The 21,824-nt window shown below is 43.0% G+C and overlaps 1 protein-coding gene across 1 annotated transcript; it reads right to left on the bottom strand.

Annotated features, from left to right (window-relative positions):
* Window positions 1-236: 236 nt before the first annotated feature.
* LOC129815711 (E3 ubiquitin-protein ligase RNF182) lies at window positions 237-15,139 on the bottom strand. The gene is made up of 2 exons (XM_055869763.1): window positions 14,674-15,139; window positions 237-2,573 (listed from the first exon to the last, which is right to left on the bottom strand). Exon 2 carries the CDS (start codon window positions 1,696-1,698, stop codon window positions 889-891), a length of 810 nt encoding a protein of 269 aa, XP_055725738.1. The 5' UTR covers window positions 1,699-2,573; window positions 14,674-15,139; the 3' UTR covers window positions 237-888.
* Between the last annotated feature and the right edge of the window lie 6,685 nt (window positions 15,140-21,824).

The raw sequence follows: 21,824 nt of genomic DNA, 5'->3' as shown, positions 1-21,824 counted from the left end.
TAATACATTGATTTCTCGAGTCCCTTGTGGATAGTGTTCATGAACCTTCTTATGTAGCTGTGTGTCGTGTTCCTATATGATAACTTGCATGTTTTGTATTTTTACATAACTTATTCCATCTTCATTTTTAAGTATAAGCAATGTGATTGTATCCTATTAAGTCCAAATTGGAATCAGTTGCCCAGGAAATGTGGGTTATGGGGGAAATTAAAAAAAGAATGGCAAAGATCACAAAAGTGTCTTGAGTCTTTTATTGAAATATCTAGTAACAGTTTAGGCGGTTTGTCCGTTCCCAATGCAATGACACAGACAGGTTTTACAACGTTAAGTTACTGCAGGGGCACAAACAGACATGCCTTTAAAAGGCAACTAGGAACATGGCGTATACATGGTGACTGCTGACTGTCTGAATACATCCTTAAAACTATGGGTTTTCATAGTCCGTTGCCCATTGGTCGAGCAGATGGGTATTCTACCACGGTACGGTTAACACTGAGAGGATCATATTATTTTTGAACAATACAGTTTGGTGATCGTCACAGTAATAACTGAAGCCCATTCCGGTGAGCTGCATGAACACAAACGGCAGCAATCTGATGCAGGTTGAGCTGTGTAATTAGAAAACCATTCATCAGGCCGTGGGCCTTTCACAGGTTGTCTTGAATAGTCAAGCCATACATCCAAATCCAAGTGGTCACTCAGAAGTTTTAGTGCTGGTATTATCTGAAGAAGGTAAAAGGAAGGGGTGGGGGTGTATTTTACAAAAGGACGGGGTATAGATTTGCATTGGTGATTTGGCTTTGTCTTTTACAGGTCTTGCTATGTCACATCCATTGATAGAAATACATTGGTATTAGGATGGAGAAGGGGAGTAAAGCGGAGGCATGGTTATGTGGCTATGGACTGCATGATCTCATGGCACAGGCATTGACAGAAGCCGTAGAAGACACACAGAACCAGGGTGGAGGGCACCAGGCTGACCAGGATGATTCCCAGGGTGAGCTGCTGGATCATCAGAAGATAGATGCCCAGCGGCAGCGATGAGAAGTAGACTAGACACAGGACGCCGATAAGGAAGCTGGGGAAGGTGCGAGAGGTCCATGCGCCGCACTTCTGCGCGGGCAGGTGGCAGGGCAGCGAGGCCAGGCTGGCGGGCCGGTACAGGCGCACCATATTGAGCATGCTCATGGAGTCTGATGACTGCGACTCGCCCGGCACCTCCATGATGGTGATGACCAGGCAGTCGGAGGAGCTGTGTGACTGCTCACTGGTTGTGACGCAGCCGCCCCCAGTACCACCACAGCCACCCTCTCCACCGCCACTCCCGCTCAGGCTGCCCGGAGTGAGCAGCACCTCCCCACTCGGAGTGATGGAACCGCCACTCTTCCTGGCGCGGTCCTGGTAGGTGAGGATGGCCAGGATGTTGCTGTCGTCCTGCAGCAGCCAGATGTCATCGTCGGACACGTGCGTCTCGTGGCGGCAGAAGGGGCAGCTGACAATGCTGGGGGACGAGTTCTCCACGATCTTCTTCAGGCATTTGGCGCAGACGCGGTGGAGGCAGCCCAACACCTTGGGCTTGCGGGTGCGCGTGTCATAACGGTTGTAGCAAATCTTACACTCCAGCTCCTCCACGGTGTAGACCAGAGGCTGACAGCTCTGGTCCGTCTCCAAGGTCAACTTCTCCAACTTCTGGCTCATTGTAAGAGAGAGAAGGGAGGGAGGGATGCCCAGCTAGCCAGAAATGTAGGCACTAATGCAGCAGTGCTATGTTCCAGAGACACCCTGCACTTTCAACAACAGCTGTGGTTTTGTCACAAGATTTGTACAATTTTTGTAAAAGATTTGTTTGAAGATACAGTGAATGTTATTAATATTGTCCACGTTGACGCTCACAAGAAGTGGAATCCAAATTATGATTTAAGACCCTGATATGATGGCTCATACTTTTGTACATCGTTTCACAGTAAAAATACATTCACGTACGGTATTACTTTGTAAATATTCACACCTACGTTGCACAGGTAAAAATCATGCTCCGATATATGTTCATGGTTGATCCTGAACACCCTGAATAATAGAGTTCGTATTCACAGTTGAGCATGCATGCTGAGTATGGCTTTACTTTCACAACAATGTATGGTGCTAAATTAGCATTTGAGGGCATAGGACTGAGGTTAGATAGCTTTACATCTTCAACAATGCTGTATGACTGGTCGCTACCCAAACGTAGTGCATGCCCACCTCTGATCAGAGATGTTCCTCTCCAGATGAGTTTCCAATGACAAAAACATTTGAACAATTTAATGAGAGAACATTCCGGTTTTGAAAGTCCCTGTTATGTGTAAAATGCGCAAACAGAAAAAATACACAAGTGTATAGAAGGCGGGAACCATGTTTACATGTGCCAATGCCACTATTGCTTCGATCGGAATATCCAAAATATGGAGGGATGAATTGGATTATATCCGTCAGGAAATCTTGGGGGAGTTGGTGTCAGATGATCCAGCTAGAGAGGGGCAGTGGTATTCCCAGTATAGGTATTCCCAGAACCTTGGTACAGCAACATGGTCTCTCTGTGGAAAGAAGACAAGGGAATATATGTTAGGGAACATTGGAAATCCAAAATATATGTAAAACCCGTAGTGGCCTTTTGATTGTCTTGCAGGCTAAGCCGCTGCATATACAGTATAACGTTGCTGCATGGGTTTGATTCCAGCCTACTGCTATTTCAGTTTGGGATTGACCCACTCCTTAAAAAAAATACACACTAGTTACGACAGATGACCAACCTTGACAGAATTCTATTTTTCATTTCAGAGTGAATGAACAAACAAGGTGTCAGGTTGTTGTCAAAATGTTGGTAATGTCAACACCAGTTTACCATTACTTAATTCAATGAATTTGCGTCTAAGCATTTCTTCAATATCAGCCTATTGTCTTTATCCAAGAATTGTATCCACACACTCTTTCATCACTATTCTACAGCCTCCACCGCAGAGGCACATCCTTCATCACTATCCTACAGCCTCCACCGCAGAGGCACATCCTTCATCACTATCCTACAGCCTCCACCGCAGAGGCACATCCTTCATCACTATCCTACAGCCTCCACCGCAGAGGCACATCCTTCATCACTATCCTACAGCCTCCACCGCAGAGGCACATCCTTCATCACTATCATACAGCCTCCACCGCAGAGGCACATCCTTCATCACTATCCTACAGCCTCCACCGCAGAGGCACATCCTTCATCACTATCATACAGCCTCCACCGCAGAGGCACATCCTTCATCACTATCCTACAGCCTCCACCGCAGAAGCACATCCTTCATCACCATCCTACAGCCTCCACCGCAGAGGCACATCCTTCATCACTATCCTACAGCCTCCACCGCAGAGGCACATCCTTCATCACTATCCTACAGCCTCCACCGCAGAGGCACATCCTTCATCACTATCATACAGCCTCCACCGCAGAGGCACATCATTCATCACTATCCTACAGCCTCCACCGCAGAGGCACATCCTTCATCACTATCCTACAGCCTCCACCGCAGAGGCACATCCTTCATCACTATCATACAGCCTCCACCGCAGAGGCACATCCTTCATCACTATCATACAGCCTACATCCCAGAGCTACATCCTTCATCACTACCATATAGCCTACATCCCAGAGATACATCCTTCATCACTACCATATAGCCTACATCCCAGAGATACATCCTTCATCACTATCATACAGCCTCCACCGCAGAGGCACATCCTTCATCACTCTCCTACAGCCTCCACCGCAGAGGCACATCCTTCATCACTATCATACAGCCTCCACCGCAGAGGCACATCCTTCATCACTATCATACAGCCTCCACCGCAGAGGCACATCCTTCATCACTATCATACAGCCTCCACCGCAGAGGCACATCCTTCATCACTATCCTACAGCCTCCACCGCAGAGGCACATCCTTCATCACTATCCTACAGCCTCCACCGCAGAGGCACATCCTTCATCACTATCATACAGCCTCCACCGCAGAGGCACATCCTTCATCACTATCCTACAGCCTCCACCGCAGAGGCACATCCTTCATCACTATCCTACAGCCTCCACCGCAGAGGCACATCCTTCATCACTATCCTACAGCCTCCACCGCAGAGGCACATCCTTCATCACTATCATACAGCCTCCACCGCAGAGGCACATCCTTCATCACTATCCTACAGCCTCCACCGCAGAGGCACATCCTTCATCACTATCCTACAGCCTCCACCGCAGAGGCACATCCTTCATCACTATCCTACAGCCTCCACCGCAGAGGCACATCCTTCATCACTATCCTACAGCCTCCACCGCAGAGGCACATCCTTCATCACTATCCTACAGCCTCCACCGCAGAGGCACATCCTTCATCACTATCATACAGCCTCCACCGCAGAGGCACATCCTTCATCACTATCCTACAGCCTCCACCGCAGAGGCACATCCTTCATCACTATCATACAGCCTCCACCGCAGAGGCACATCCTTCATCACTATCCTACAGCCTCCACCGCAGAGGCACATCCTTCATCACTATCCTACAGCCTCCACCGCAGAGGCACATCCTTCATCACTATCATACAGCCTCCACCGCAGAGGCACATCCTTCATCACTATCCTACAGCCTCCACCGCAGAGGCACATCCTTCATCACTATCCTACAGCCTCCACCGCAGAGGCACATCCTTCATCACTATCCTACAGCCTCCACCGCAGAGGCACATCCTTCATCACTATCATACAGCCTCCACCGCAGAGGCACATCATTCATCACTATCCTACAGCCTCCACCGCAGAGGCACATCCTTCATCACTATCCTACAGCCTCCACCGCAGAGGCACATCATTCATCACTATCCTACAGCCTCCACCGCAGAGGCACATCCTTCATCACTATCATACAGCCTCCACCGCAGAGGCACATCCTTCATCACTATCCTACAGCCTCCACCGCAGAGGCACATCCTTCATCACTATCCTACAGCCTCCACCGCAGAGGCACATCCTTCATCACTATCATACAGCCTCCACCGCAGAGGCACATCCTTCATCACTATCCTACAGCCTCCACCGCAGAGGCACATCCTTCATCACTATCCTACAGCCTCCACCGCAGAGGCACATCCTTCATCACTATCCTACAGCCTCCACCGCAGAGGCACATCCTTCATCACTATCATACAGCCTCCACCGCAGAGGCACATCATTCATCACTATCCTACAGCCTCCACCGCAGAGGCACATCCTTCATCACTATCCTACAGCCTCCACCGCAGAGGCACATCCTTCATCACTATCATACAGCCTCCACCGCAGAGGCACATCCTTCATCACTATCATACAGCCTACATCCCAGAGCTACATCCTTCATCACTACCATATAGCCTACATCCCAGAGATACATCCTTCATCACTACCATATAGCCTACATCCCAGAGATACATCCTTCATCACTATCATACAGCCTCCACCGCAGAGGCACATCCTTCATCACTATCCTACAGCCTCCACCGCAGAGGCACATCCTTCATCACTATCATACAGCCTCCACCGCAGAGGCACATCCTTCATCACTATCATATAGCCTACATCCCAGAGATATTCCTTCATCACTATCATATAGCCTACATCCCACAGCTACATCCTTCATCGGAAGAGAGCGTTCATCTCATGCTTTATGGTCATCCAATGTCATTCCAGTTGCAACCTTTAATGGGCTTATCATGATTCATCATCCATAATAGGTACTGTGGTGATCCTCAATGTCCCCAGTAATAGATCCTATTTCAGTACACGACACACTGACATCACGCTCAGATGCGCGCAACTCTTGGCGGTAGTAAGAAAGCCATCTCCATCTGTGCCCATTCAACACAGCCTAGATTCAAGTTTTTATTACTTCTCAACAAAACAACATTTTGGGGTTTTCATACGCTTGCAATGATATTTTGATTCTTGCTTGAACAGTCGTTAAGGTTATATTTGGTTGTGATCTTTGCAAAATAACTATTTTTGATGCAGCAGTTGTTAGCTAGAATGCTAACACTCATTGATATCCTCATTGATAACCAAAGAGCCATTTTACTGGTTGAAAAGTTTTTAAAGTATTATGCAGTTGATTTGCGATGATGACAAACATTATATTAAGCAAGGACATTCATACGAGACTTAAAATCCAATTATAATCCAAAAGTAGTGTGAAATGCACTCATAAGCAACATGTAAATAGAGGCTTTTTTTGCTGGCGTTCTATAATAACTCCCCCTTGTTCTGTCACCAACTTGCACGCATCGCCCTCTTGCGCCAATGTTTGTAAACGCAGAAAGGGGTCTATAGCCCCCTTTAAATTGCCTTTCTCCTCCCTCCCTTCTGTTAATTTACCTCGTCACCGTTCATCACCTCCTTTCTGTCACGGGCATCAATCCACCCTCCACACACACACCTCTCTCTTTAATACAACCCACAGTACTGAGAATTTGTGCATCACGGGGGTTGGGTATGCAAAGGGATTGATGGAAGCCCTATGATATGTGGCACTGGAAACCACTATTATGTTATGGGACCCTTGAAGTCGGAAGTTTACATACACTTAGGTTGGAGTCATTATAACTCGTTTTTCAACCACTCCACAAATTTCTCGTTAACAAACTATAGTTTTGGCAAGTCGGTTAGGACATCCACTTTGTGCATGACACAAGTCATTTTTTCTACAAATGTTTACAGACAGATTATTTCACTTATAATTCACTGTATTACAATTCCAGGGGGTCAGAAGTTTACATACACTAAGTTGGCTGTGCCTTTAAACAGCTTGGAAAATTCCAGAAAATGATGTCATGGCTTTAGAAGCTTCTGATAGGCTAATTGACGCCGTTTGAGTCAATTGGAGGTTTACCTGTGGATGTATTTCAAAGCCTACCTTCAAACTTAGTGCCTCTTTGCTTGACATCATGGGAAAATCAAAAGAAATCAAAATTGTAGACCTCGACAAGTCTGGTTCATCCTTGGGAGCAATTTCCAAACGCCTGAAGGTACCACGTTCATCTGTACAAACAATAGTACGCAAGTATAAACACCATGGGACCACACAGCCGTCATACCGCTCAGGAAGGAGACGCTTTCTGTCTCCTAGAGATGAACGTACTTTGTTGCGAAAAGTAGAAATCAATCCCAGAACAACAGCAAAGGACCTTGTGAAGAGGCTGGAGGAAACAGGTACAAAAGTATCTATATCCACAGTAAAATGAGTCCTATATCAACATAACCTGAAAGGTCACTCAACAAGGAAGAAGCCACTGCTCCAAAACCGCCATAAAAAAGCCAGACTACGGTTTGCAACTGCACATGGGGACAAATATTGTACTTTTTGGAGAAATGTTCTCTGGTCTGATGAAACAAAAATACAACTGTTTGGCCATAATGACCATTGTTATGTTTGGAGTAAAAAGGGGGATGCTTGCAAGCAGAAGAACACCATCCCAACCGTGAGGCACAGGAGTGGCAGCATCATGTTGTGGGGGTGCTTTGCTGCAGGAGGGACTGGTGCACTTCACAAAATAGATGGCATCATGAGGGAGGACAATTATGTGGATATATTGAAGCAACATCTCAAGACATCAGTCAGGAAGTTAAAGCTTGGTCGCAAATGGGTCTTCCAAATGGACAATGACCTCAAGCATACTTCCAAAGTTGTGGCAAAATGGCTTAAGGACAACAAAGTCAAGGTATTGGAGTGCCCATCACAAAGCCCTGACCTCAATCCTATAGAATATTTGTGGGCAGAACTGAAAAAGCATGTGCGATTAAGGAGGGCTAAAAACCTGACTCGGTTACACCAGCTCTGTCAGGAGGAATGGGCCAAAATTCACCCAACTTATTCTTGGAAGCTTGTGGAAGGCTACCAGAAACATTTGACCCAAGTTAAACAATTTAAAGGTAATGCTACCGAATACTAATTGAGTGTATGTAAACTTCTGACCCACTGGGAATGTGATGAAAGAAATAAAAGCTGAAATAAATAATTCTCTCTTATTATTCTGATATTTCACATTCTGAAAATAAGGTGGTGATCCTAACTGACCTAAGACAGGGAATTTTTACTAGGATTAAATGTCAGGAATTGTGAAAAACTGAGTTTAAATGTATTTGGCTAAGGTGTATGTAACCTTCCGACTTCAACTGTAGCTTATTTTTTTATCAGGCATTAAAATGCATGAAACAATTTTCCTTCCATCGAAATAGTCGACCAACAAGTTGTAGCACATATGTATGGGCTCTCTCTCCTCTCGCTCGCTCTCTCTCTCTCTCCCTCGCTCTCTCTGTGTGTGTTTACTGAGACGATGAGTCACACACCAGAATGTCAGTGGGAGATAGTAGAGAGTGAAGGAGCAGCACAGCACACTACAAGTGCACAGATCTGATTTCCCTCACCGCTTGTTCTGTCATTATGTAACACTTCCTTCCTTTTCTTTCTTTCTTTCCTTCCTTCATTCTTTCATCTTTCCTCCTCCCTTTTTTCTCCTGCGCACAGGTTGTTAGAATCTGAACTGTGCCTATAAATATCCCACCTGTAGAGCTGGGGGGGGGATACACAAGGTGTTTTATATAATGCCTCCTTATTTTCGCTTCTAAGACAGCGGGGCGATGGCGAGGTTGGAGGGGAGCCCTCTCTTTATGCTGATGGAATTGAGAGACTGAAAAAGAGGAGAGCGAAGAGACAGATATAGCTTACAGATAATGACGATGACATTGGGTGGCAGGTTGTCTCTAAGGAATCTGGGGGTGGGAAGAAGAACACTAGGTTGCATAAACAATAGGAAATGTTTTTTTGAATAGATGTTTATGCTAGGGACAAGGAATAGATGTTTATTTGAATAGATGTTTATGCTAGGGCCAAAATAGATGTTTATTTGAATAGATGTTTATGGGCCAAGGAATAGATGTTTATGGGCCAAGAAATATATGTTTATTTGAATAGATGTTTATGCTAGGGACAAGGAATATATGTTTATTTGAATAGATGTTTATGGCCCAAGGAATATATGTTTATTTGAATAGATGTTTATGCTAGGGACAAGGAATATATGTTTATTTGAATAGATGTTTATGCTAGGGACAAGGAATATATGTTTATTTGAATAGATGTTTATGCTAGGGACAAGGAATATATGTTTATTTGAATAGATGTTTATTCTAAGGACAAGATGTTTATGCTAGGGACAAGGAGGCACTAGAAGCAGCACTGTTGTCCTCTTGGTCTGCAATTTAAAACAAAAATGCAATTACCGGCTACACATCCTGAAGGGACACTGTAAAACGCCAGACATATTTTATCACTTTGATGAAGCTGTATTTATTTTATCACTCTAATGAAGCTGTATTTTATCACTCTGATGAAGCTGTATTTTATCACTCTGATGAAGCTGTATTTTATCACTCTGATGAAGCTGTATTTTATCACTCTGATGAAGCTGTATTTTATCACTCTGATGAAGCTGTATTTTATCACTGATGAAGCTGTATTTTATCACTTTGATGAAGCTGTATTTTATCACTTCTTATGAAGCTGTATTTTATCACTCTGATGAAGCTGTATTTTATCACTCTGATGAAGCTCTATTTTATCACTCTGATGAAGCTGTATTTTATCACTTTGATGAAGCTGTATTTTATCACTCTGATGAAGCTGTATTTTATCACTTTGATGAAGCTGTATTTTATCACTCTGATGAAGCTGTATTTTATCACTTTGATGAAGCTGTATTTTATCACTCTGATGAAGCTGTATTTTATCACTTTGATGAAGCCGTATTTTATCACTCTGATGAAGCGAGTGTGTGCCTTTGGTTAGTTAATGAGCACAAAATAAAGTTGCCCTCATTTTGAAAAAGCTTGTGTGCATGAGCTAAATATAGCTTGGTCCCTATGAAGCTAATATTTGGAAATAACTTGCGGGAACTAGGGTAACAAAAATGCATTTAGGACTAAGATTATAGGTATATGCACTAAGACTAAGCTATATGTATTTCTTTTTTTTTTACAATACAAACCTCAAAACAAATCCTCTAGGCCACTGAAATTGAGTCTCCCTAAGCTACTATTGTATCCTACCAGAGCTCTTTGGGAAACCGAGCAAACTAAGTGACAAACGGCAACGCTGTAGGAACCGTGACTCTCATGTTACCACACAGAGACTGATACTGCTGTTTGAGGAATACAGAGAAAATAGACTACTGGGGTTGTATGCATGAGCATTCATATCCTCAGGATTCCCATTGACCTGAGCCCAGTAGAAAATAGAGCTCTTCTTGTGGCTTTTAACAACTTCCATTTGGTGTCAGTTTGATCATTTGCAAAGGCATTAACACGCTTGCAGACACCTCTGGCCACAGACGTCACCTCAACGTCTATTCCACGTCATTTCACTGAACAACGTTGATTCAACCAGTGTGTGCCCAGTGGGAATACATAGTGTTTCCTTGTCTAATTAGCTGACAATACATCCAGGGTGGGTTCTAGACAGGTGGAGGAGGCATCACTGTTCACCAGAGGTAGAATTATGAGGAAGACAATAGCCAACTGTGTCATTTCATGGCTCTCAATAACAAAACATAAAATGTTCTACTCCCATTTTTTATGAGCTAAAATAAAAGATCCCAGAAATGTTCCATACGCACAAAAATCTTATTTCTCTCAAATGTTATCCTTTGTCAAGATAATCCATCCACCTGACAGGTTTGGCATATAAAGAAGCATGATCATTACACAGGTGCACCTTGTGCTGGGGACAATAAAAGGCCACTCTAAAATGTGCAGTTTTGTCACACAACACAATGCCACAGATGTTGAGGGAGCATGTGATTGGCATGCTGACTGCAGGAATTTCCACCAGAGCTGTTGCCAGAGAATTTAATGTTAATTTCTCTACCATTAGCTGCCTCTAACATCCTTTTAGAGAACTTGGCAGTATGTCCAACCGGCTTCATAGATTAAGGCCTAATTTATTTTTATAAATTGACTGATTTCCGTATATAAACTGTAACTCAGCAAAATCTTTGAAATTGTTGTGTTTATATTTTGGTTCAGTATATATCGCCTACCATTTCCTTAAAGGGGACATCTGCAGTTGCTACATAAATGTTTGGACTTAAATAAATGAAAGATATATACCCATTGATTCTTGAAGAATATAACTTATAAATGCCTCATGAGCTTAGTTCAACTGGCACACCCCATCATAACCCAAAACATAAGCTTGTTTTACTCCAATGTGTGTAAACATTGTAAATGTAAACAAACACTGTAGCCTCATAACATGGTTAAAAAGATAATTGTGATATCATGAATTGTCAGTCCTTCCATCCATAGCTCAGTCTATTAATTTGAGAGTGGTTACATATTCTCCAGGCCCATCCCTCAAATTATGGATTGTTATTGTTTCAACTGCAGACTGGCCCTTTAATTGAATGTCAACTTGGCAAGCAATATTGCTTTTATTGCTAGTCTATTCTTGCCTTTTATAGTGGACAAAGAAACTGCAAATAATTATCTAGAACATTTCACACTTGTATGCCTACATATGAGCTCCCGTGAGGCACAGCGGTCTAAGGCACTGCATCTCAGTGCTAGAGGCACCACTACAGACAACCTGGTTCGATTCCAGGCTGTATCACAACCGGAGGTGATTTGGAGCCCCATAGGGCAGAGCACAATTGGCCTAGCGTCATCCGGGTTAGGCCGTCATTGTAAATAAGAATTTGTTCTTAACTGACTTGCCTAGTTAAATAATGGTGAAATAAATGTAAAAAATAAATAAATATATATATATGTTATCATTGTATTGTATATTACAATATCTGAATGTGGCAAATAGTTGTATATTTTTCCAATATATTATGACATGAGATATATTGCACACAAATATATTATCAATATACTACACTGTATATTTTCGAGTGCTTTGAATTTAAAAAAAGAAATATATTCCATATATTTTATTTCCAAAAGGGATTATGTAGCTTTGGGAATTGTTTTCTAGGAAATCTACATGCCATCAAGCCTTGCCTGTGGCGGCTGGTGTGGCCTGCTGGGTCGGAGGTAAGATACCCGTTAAGAAGCCAGCATGATGTCAGATCAACAGGCAAACATCTGTGGCCCCTTTTCTATGGCAGGCACAAACACTGACACACATCATTGTGCCAATACCAAGGCTCCCTACACGCTACATCCGCAAACAAATGCTATCATTTCTATAGTGAATTATTGCTTTTTTATACAATATATTTTTATTCAGAAACAGGTAACATTCAGATATTGTTTATGTTTACACATCCCCTATTTTCCCACTAGGCTATGCCTGGCTGTTTCACAATGTAGAAACGTAACTGAATAGAATAGAATAGAATTGAAATGTTATTGTCCATTTGGTTATAATGGCCATTCGTCTTTTGCCGATTTCCCAATTGCCGGGCTACCCAAACTCCTTGCTCCGGTCAAATGATACACCACGCCCACGGACGTTAGTTTCTTCTCCGCAGTGAGTCTGGACGTGAGTACCTCTCCGACAATTTCGAGAACGCAAACACATTCTAACTGTTCTGATTGGTCCCAGAAACAAATGGGTCGGGCCAGAGCCAGAACACAAGTGGGTAAAGCGGTGTTTAGAAATGTGTCATTGGCTTTGACATTCTGATTGATTAGAGACGATCAAATGGCTGATCACTTTGTTTTGTACAACACCTCTCATTTTGACGTCACCTATAACGACGGCAGTCTCAGACTGAAGTATGTAGCGAACATAGAGCAGCGGAAGAATTCAGTTTGAGTCGTCAGGCAAATTTCCCAACACTTCCAGACAAACACACAGGGTCAGTTGCGGTACAGCGCCCCTGAATGGAGAGCAATTTTATGGTTAAGTGCCTTGCTCAAGGCACTTAGCCATTACTGGGGCTATCGCCATTACAAGAAAGCACCAATCGCATTACAGGCCTTAAATCATAAATCAACTATAAAACAAAGCAGAATAGTGTAAACAAACACAAACAAACAATCAGTTTTCACGTTATATTTGCTGCAGGGAACAATCCACATAACTGACAAGATGATATGAAGAACCAAAAGAAACTGCTGTACACTGAATAATTCACTTTGAACCTGAGATATATTCAAAATAGTAGCATTTTGGTACTGTATAATATGTTGAAGCTAATTCAATTTGAATGTAAAAATATAGTTTAGCCCAACTACTTCCTTCCTACTTTGTAAACTATACTGAAATATAAGCACACTTGGCAGAGAACAGTGAAAAATAATCCATACTTTATGAGACAGACACTATTGTGTCTTCTTCTTTCTGGTTTTAGACACAGCAAATAGTCAACTCTGTTCTGATTTGATGTGAACAGCCAGGTTGATAGGAAATGCAACTGGGAATAGAGGTGGTCAACCACACGTTTCCATTCATTGCACTCCCGGTCTGACTGACTGAAGTCACCAATAATTTTTAAAAGCTGTACAATTAGGTTTCTTTTCTTGTCTTACAGCAAATGCACGGTTGCTGGGTTGCTTTAAAGTATAAGACATGCAGTAAAACAACATTGTTTTAGATGCATGTTGTTGCCAGGCATTTTGAGACCTGTACTGACTGACCTGTATACATTTTGGAACGTTAATCAAATCCCCTTTTTAAATAGTTATAGCATAAAAAGAGTATATATAATAAAACATCAATAATTCGGTGAATTCTTCTTCTCCAACTTTCATTTCATTTTTTTCCCTTTCATTTTTGGGGTAAAAATGGCCAAGTCAAATAATGACACTTAATTTTTTTTTGATTATACTAGTTCTTGGGGATTCATTTTTCAACCCTGTCTTAAGTAATTTTTTGAATTATAAATACCTGTTGACGTTTCTCAAAGTCAAGACATTGAGCTGTTTATATTTACCATGTTAACACTATTTTGGCACTACTGAAATGACTAGTTTGTGAGTGAAAACACATATGTCCAATTGAAGGCTTATGAGGATTTAAAACAATAGCTTATTCTAATAAAGTGGGCTTCTCTCTGTCAAACACCCATGCCGTTTTGATCAGCAGCAAGCCTCTGGAACTCTTGTTGCAATTTTTTTATCACTACAGGCGATATCAAAAACGCCTTTTAAAATGGACTCCATATTTAGTTTTGGCAATTAAACTGACCAATATTATTCTAGCCTAGAACCTATTGTGATAGGCTAGATATGTATTTCAGCAAAAACATGTTTACAGCAGTTGTTGTTTCTATTAGCCTGTTGTGCTGCATTAATGTATGTATTATAATTCCCAACAAGAACAACAAATGCCAGCCCTGTTGCTTTGGAATAGTATTTAGAACCAACTCATTAGAATTCAACATCCCGAAGATGTAATACATTATGTAACCTATTCTCCTGTATACTAGCTTATAGACTAATAATATTGTACGAATATATATATTTTTTTATATGTATTTGCCAAAACCATATAGGTGTGAGCCGTGTGACATTTGTGTAATGCATAGCCTCATTGCGATTGAATATAGCCCAGTCGCAACAAGCCTAATTTAGATTCAGACTAATCCAGCAATCACATTTCGCCGCAGTTAGGTGCACTCACCCTTGATCCGCAAGTGTAGGACAACCTGGCACACCGTGTGACAATGTCTTCCCGTCAAGGTCCAAGGTACCCGAGGCTTATCGCCATCACATTTCTCCCCCCCTTGTTATCTAGTGTCGCGCGTTGTCGGTGAGTCACTGTCGATATTGAGGTCCCATCTGCCCGTGTCCGACTGCTACATCCCCCTCAATGCGGTAGCGCGAGCTCCGTAGCATCAGGACCTGCACGGATTTCTCTTCGGTGGTTGCTGTGGCAACAACACCAAGCTCATGCTGCATGCGACTGAGCTGCGCGAGCCTCGGCGGCCAAGCTTTGCTGTGGCCTGTGATGGCTGGAGACAGCAGAACCTGTGGCAGAACTGTGTGGAACCATTTCATTTTAATGCCAATCACTGGAAGGCTGTGTAAATGGAATTATTCATTTTCAAGAAATTCTACATAACCATTCCATGTTAAACAAATTACAAGTAAACACACACACACAGACAAAAGCAAACAAACGCATGGGACATGGGCAGAGAAACTGAAAGAATAGCCTACAGACCGGAGTAATAATACAAATTGTGTCTTTGTCGCAAACCTTTGCTGCAGCTCGAGCCGTTTCCAAGGAAACTACCACTTTATCCCTCAATGGAAAGGCAAATTAGAATTTACACAGCCGGTTAGGAGAATAAATGTAGCATGTTAGGATAATTAGGTTAAGGTTAGGAAAAGCGTTACCGAAAATCAGAGATGGGACACGTCACTATTATTCGAGTCACAAGCAAGTCTCAAATCACAAGTTCGAAATCAGTCATAAGTATCATGATCACCAAACCATTTTTGGGGCTGCATTTTCATTTATAGCAATACTCTCTCCCTACAATTTATTTGCCGATTGGGCTGCACCCGATCCTCTAGCTGTACAACAAATCCCCAATCTGTTCGCTAGCTCAGTAGTTTTCAAACCTTTTGACCCACAAGCCCCAAAAAGGAGTGGTTCAAAGCTTGCAACCGCCGCACATGCACTCGCGCACAATGGCTGGGCAAATGTAGCCTGTAATTACAGCCATAAACGATGATGCATTTTCAAAACGCAAGATACAGAAATAAATGGCGTTTTACACCTGCATTTTGAGCTGAAAGTCATACATGATAGCAGTCAATATCGTCTCGGGATATGTCACATTGCCACTTTTCTGGAATCCAGAGCAAGCAGGATCATATGGGCTATCTGTCTGCAGTGGATGATGCAGAATCGGATGGAAAGCATCAGTGGCGATTTTAGCATGTAAATCTTGGTGGGGCAAACTCAAATTATTTTAGATGCATACCAGCAAAGCCACAACACAACACTAAACAATACATTAATTGCACTATAATGGTGACAAACGGTGCCAGTGTAACGGATGTGAAATGGCTAGCTAGTTAGCGGGTGCGCGCTAGTAGCATTTCAATCAGTTACGTCACTTGCTCTGAGACTTAAGTAGTGTTGCCCCTTGCTTTGCAAGGGCCGCGGCTTTTGTGGAGCGATGGGTAACGACTGTGCTTCGTGGGCGACCGTTGTTGATGTGTGCAGAAGGGTCCCTGGTTCGCGCCCGTGTCGGGGCGAGGGGACGGTTTAAAGTTATACTGTTACATTGATGCTGTTGACCCGGATCACTGGTTGCTGCGGAAAAAGGAGGAGGTTGAAAGGGGGGTGAGTGTAACGGATGTGAAATGGCTAGCTAGTTAGCGGGTGCGCGCTAGTAGCATTTCAATCAGTTACGTCACTTGCTCTGAGACTTAAGTAGTGTTGCCCCTTGCTTTGCAAGGGCCGTGGCTTTTGTGGAGCGATGGGTAACGACGCTTCGTGGGTGTCAGTTGTTGATGTGTGCAGAGGGTCCCTGGTTCGCGCCCGTGTCGGGGCGAGGGGACGGTTTAAAGTTATACTGTTACACCAACAAACTGTTAGGGCCTATGTAATGGATGTGAAATGGCTAGCTAGTTAGCGGGTAGGCGCTACTGTGGGGTTTTTATAAGGTTTTTGACATGCTTAACTAACTATTCTTATGCATTAAAGTTTGAATTGCTGACTCTTGCTACTCTTACCAGTGCTCAGGGCCTAACCATGAATATCAGCCTGAAATGTGTGTGTGTTAAAGAGAGCGCTGTACTGTATGAAATATGTGTGTGTATGCAACAAATGTATCAGTAGTGTGGGCGCTGTACTATGTGACCGAGACTGTGCTAATCTTAGAGAGACACAGGAGGGGGGCGAATCAGGAGACTGCTGAATAGACAATAACAGATAAACTATACACACGAAAAACATATGTGAGGTTCTGAGTTATGCACTATAACCCAATACTATAACAAACGTGATTAGCAACTATATCATATGTGATTGAATATTGTATTGTATGTGATTGAATACTATAACAAATGTGATTTGATATTGACAAACTGTTTGAGCGCCTGGATGTCTGTGTGTGTGTGCTGGAAGTAACAGTTAGCTCAGATAAGAAGCTGGGAAGCTGTAGTTAGCCTTGAGCGAGAACAGAGGACAATGCATACAGGTGCAGATATCTCAGACAATGTTATAAAACTGTCTGACCTCAGTCTTTGGGGTGAAGGAGCGTAATCTACACAGCAACAGTATCGGGACATCATATGCGCTAAGGGGCCAGGACTGGCTTAAGGTGCCAACATCAACGATAGGCTGGGTGAGTCTAAACCACGCCCAGTCTCTACTCTGACAGGCCGGCTCGGAAGCGGGAAACAATCTCTGTCACGAGTATAAAATATTATCTTTGTCAGAAACAAATCAGTTCTCTGTCTTATCCTGCGTGATGAAACATTGAACCCGTATATACGGAAATTGTATTTGCCATTTATTAACTTTTGAATTAAACAATTATTTTAACCAAGTTCAGGTGTTCCTATCTCAGTTGAACTTTCGCAACCCTAACACTACTAGCGTTTCAATCAGTTCCGTCACTTGCTCTGAAACCTAGAAGTAGTGTTGCACCTTGCTCTGCAAGGGCCGTGGCCTTTGTGGAGCGATGGGTAACGATGCTTCGTGGGCGACCATTGTTGATGTGTGCAGAGAGTCCCTGGTTCGCGCCCGTGTCGGGGCGAGGGGACGGTCTAAAGTTATACTGTTACACCTACATAAAACTGTCCCAACAGCAGAGCTTTCTTTTCAGCACCATGGAGTGAATCCTAACCACAGCTACACCTGGCTATCAGTGGAGCCTAGTCTGGCAGCGAAACAGTTCATTCAGCCTCATTTACTGCCTTAAAAAAACAGCTGATATGGCTGACTTGCTTATTAAACAACTGTGGTTTCTACTGACAATTGAGCTATACAAACTATGGCATAAGGGAACGATGAGCGGATAAGAGGCATTCCGTAATTTCGATTAAGACAATGAGCGAGTTAAGACTGATGTAGTCAATATAACTATTTGTTCAGCACTTTTGAAATGTACAGCACAGAATTCAGAACATGGGCCAGTCCTACAGTATTCTCCCTGTACACCAAGTCAGAACCATAGGATAAATAAAGGGGGCATTTATGCAGACAAAGCTCTTACGACATTCGATGATGACATTTCTCTAAAACAGGCTATAGGCTACATGTGCACCACCAAGTCAGAACAGTAGGCTAAGTTATGAGGGGGAAAGGGACCAAATGATTAGGGTGATGCACATGGGCTACTAACAGCTTACTACACTACATACACTTAGTATTACTTTCTTAACTACAGTATACATATCTCCCTGGCATATTACATCATTTATGCAGCAGCGTACAATACATTTTAGGACTCACCTTGTTGTGCTGTGCTCACTTGAACAGGAAGGTGGCGCGGCGGTCCTTGCACTTTGTCATCAAAGTGGCATTCTCTAGATTGATGGTGCTTTCAAGACAACTGGGAACTCAGAAAGAAACAAGGTTGAATCATGACGTCAGTGATCTTCAGGTCGGAGCTCTAGAAAGAGGCCCGAGTTCCCGACTTGGAATTCTGAATTGGATGACTGTTCAAAAGGTATTTTCCCAGTTGGAGCAATTTTTTTTCAGAGTTCCCAGTTGTCTTGAACTCACTGAAATTGGAGAATTCCCAGTTCTGAGTTTCCAGTCGTTTTGTACGTGGCAGAAGTTATGCTGGATTGACAGCATGGCCTATGTATTCAACCTTTTCTGGCACATGGTGTTGCATGTGAATGTTTATCCATTTAAGCTTAGTAAAGAGACCCTTAACCCCAGAATTGGACCACACACCCTCGCCACTGAATAGCAGGCTAGTGATTGCTTTGCAACGCTTTCAGTTAGCCACTGATTCCTTCCAAACTACTCATTGTTGAATTTGCGATTTCCAATTTGTTGCGTAATGTTTATGTCCAATGAGCACTGATACGTTTTATCTATAATTTATCTTCATATGACAAGGATTGAAAAGGATTTGCCAGTAGATTGTCGACTTGATGACTTCATGATGTCTAGCTTGCTAAGATTTTTAAAGTATGATGTTGATGTAACGGATGTGAAATGGCTAGCTAGTTAGCGGTGGTGCTCGCTGATAGCGTTTCAATCGGTTACGTCACTCGCTTTAAGACCTTGAAGCATTGATGCTGTTGACCCGGATCACTGGTTGCTGCGGAAAAGGAGGAGGTCGAAAGGGGGGTGAGAGTAACGGATGTGAAATGGCTAGCTAGTTAGCGGTGGTGCTTGCTGATAGCGTTTCAATCGGTTACGTCACTCGCTTTGAGACCTTAAAGTAGTGGTTCCCCTTGCTCTGCAAGAGCCGCGGCTTTTGTGGAGTGATGGGTAACGACGCTTCGTGGGTGACTGTTGTTGATGTGTGCAGAGGGTCCTTGGTTCACGCCCGGGTATGGGCGAGGGGACGGACGTAAAGTTAAACTGTTACATTGACATGATCAGTCCAATCAAAGCTACAGTAGATATAACGTGATTTGACGTAATTTATTCTGTGGCCAATGCCCTTAGCCTTCTTGGATGGGCACTTCTAATGTAAATCTATGGCAGCACCTAAGGGGCTTGAATTTTCAAGCTCTCCTCGTAGATTTTGCTGTGACGTAGTGTCCACACGAGTGACAGAACACTAAGCCAATCACAGCGTAACTAGAGAACATTACCAACCCCTACATTCTGTATTTTCCGCTGGCTGCCCCACCACCACAGAAAGCACTGAGCTAGGCTGAAACACCTGTATTTTGGAGCTGCCTTACTCAAGAAAGCAAAAAAGAGACCATGTTTGTATGCGGCTTTATTACCTTATATATATATTTTTTTTTTTACATTGTTTGCAAAGTGATATGTGACACATATTAATCCTAAAATAACATGCAAAACAGGCAACACATATTTTGTATTATTTGGCCCAACCTGCCCTGAATGACAGGTCACCACTGGAAAGCATGATCTGTCTGTTACAGTCTGTAGCCTTTTTCTTCCTCAAAAATATTGTAATTAATTCACCAGAATATGTTACATCTTCATCCCATAAGTATTGAAGGTAGTGCGATGTCACAGCTATCTTTAGATATAGCCAGTACCACCACTGAGGTATGTAATTACAAAAAATATATAAATGCAGCATGTAAAGTGTTGGTCCTATGTTTCATGAGCTGAAATAAAAGATCCTAGAAATGTTCCATGCACACAAAAAGCTTATTTCTCTACAATTATGTCCACACATTTATTTACATGCCTGTTAGTGAACATTTCTCCTTTGCCAAGATAATACATCAAGAAGGGAAGTGTGCTCTTCATGGATGAGTCCCGGTTTCAACTGTACCGGGCAGATGGCATATGGTGTCGTGTGACATATGGTGTCATGTGGGTGAGCGGTTTGCTGAAGTCAAAGTTATGAACAGTGCCCCATGGTGGCGGTGGGGTTATGGTATGGGTAAGCATAAGCTACGGACAGCGAACACAATTGCATTTTATATATAGCAATTTGAATGCACAGAGATATCGTGACGAGATCCTGAGGCCCATTGTCGTGTCATTTATCCACCGCCATCACCTCATGTTTCAGCATGGTAATGCAAGGCCCATGTCGCAATTATCTGTACACAATTCCTGGAAGGGGGCATTAGAAATGACTAAGGGGGCACAACTATTTTCGCTTGCTGATAACACAGGATGGATAATAATCGATAGTACAATTACACACAATGTATTTGCAGCCACACACGGCTGTCTTGCCGCAAGAATACAGGCTACTTCACCACTTTACAAACATGGACAATTCATAACCAACTCGAGCAATTGCAAGTTATGACAACGCTGCATGCACAATACTCATCAATGCAGTGCAAAACAGTGCTAATTACCGTAATAACCCATGCCAATACAATGCATTTCCAATAGCGGAAAGCAAACAATAATGTACAATGCACTACCAGGATTTATCAGTACAATGCAGCTTGGACGCAGCTACCAAGCTGTTTTCCCACGAGAGTGCCGTACTACGCTGCATATGATAACAGAGACATTAGTATTCCATGGCAACTAGTTGTTTATGGCAACACTATAGCTCCATCGTTACTCAACCATTGGCCAAGGTCTGCCCACCCTTATCAATGTAATGCAAAGCACCTCTTCTATCATAGAAAACAACATTAAAAACAATCTGATTATATTATAAACCAAACATTTCCAATCCAATCACAGAAATCAAGCAGAAAACTTGGCAGCAACTCCAATAAAGAAAATCATTTCTATGCCTATTTCTGACATTTGCCACGCATTTCCAAAAGCTAGCAAATAACTAAATAATACAAGCCCAGCCAGGCTGCCTGTTCGTACCCAGATTCAAAAGAGTTGCAGCCGCCTTCATGCTATGTTGAACCTCCTCAGCAGTCTCTCGTTCCACTCCCCACAGAATTTGCTTCTAAAATCCCTCTCAAATGCCAGTTGAATCAGTTGCGCTTTCCTCCTGTGCAACATGATCCGTCTGTGCTCACTGAATACGTTTTTCAATGTTGAAAGAGTTCTCGCAAGTTGCCATGGATGCTCCAAATGTTAATCCCAGTTTCAATGCCAGTCATCACAGTAAGCATTGCTGTTAGAGGCCTAGAGTATCTATCCAAAATGCTCTGCGTAGTCCATTTTTCTTCTCCAGATCAGGTGATTTCAGTCTGTAGAAACTGGCGTGTGAC

Source organism: Salvelinus fontinalis, chromosome 18, assembly GCF_029448725.1.
Source record: "Salvelinus fontinalis isolate EN_2023a chromosome 18, ASM2944872v1, whole genome shotgun sequence".
Taxonomy (NCBI): Eukaryota; Metazoa; Chordata; class Actinopteri; order Salmoniformes; family Salmonidae; genus Salvelinus; species Salvelinus fontinalis.
Note: the sequence above shows the minus strand (reverse complement) of the source record. Positions and strands in the feature narration are given on the sequence as shown.

What these genes read in the sequence shown, in the direction of transcription:
- LOC129815711 (XM_055869763.1), bottom strand. Translation starts at nt 1,698, where the DNA reads ATGAGCCAGAAGTTGGAGAAGTTGACCTTGGAGACGGACCAGAGCTGT.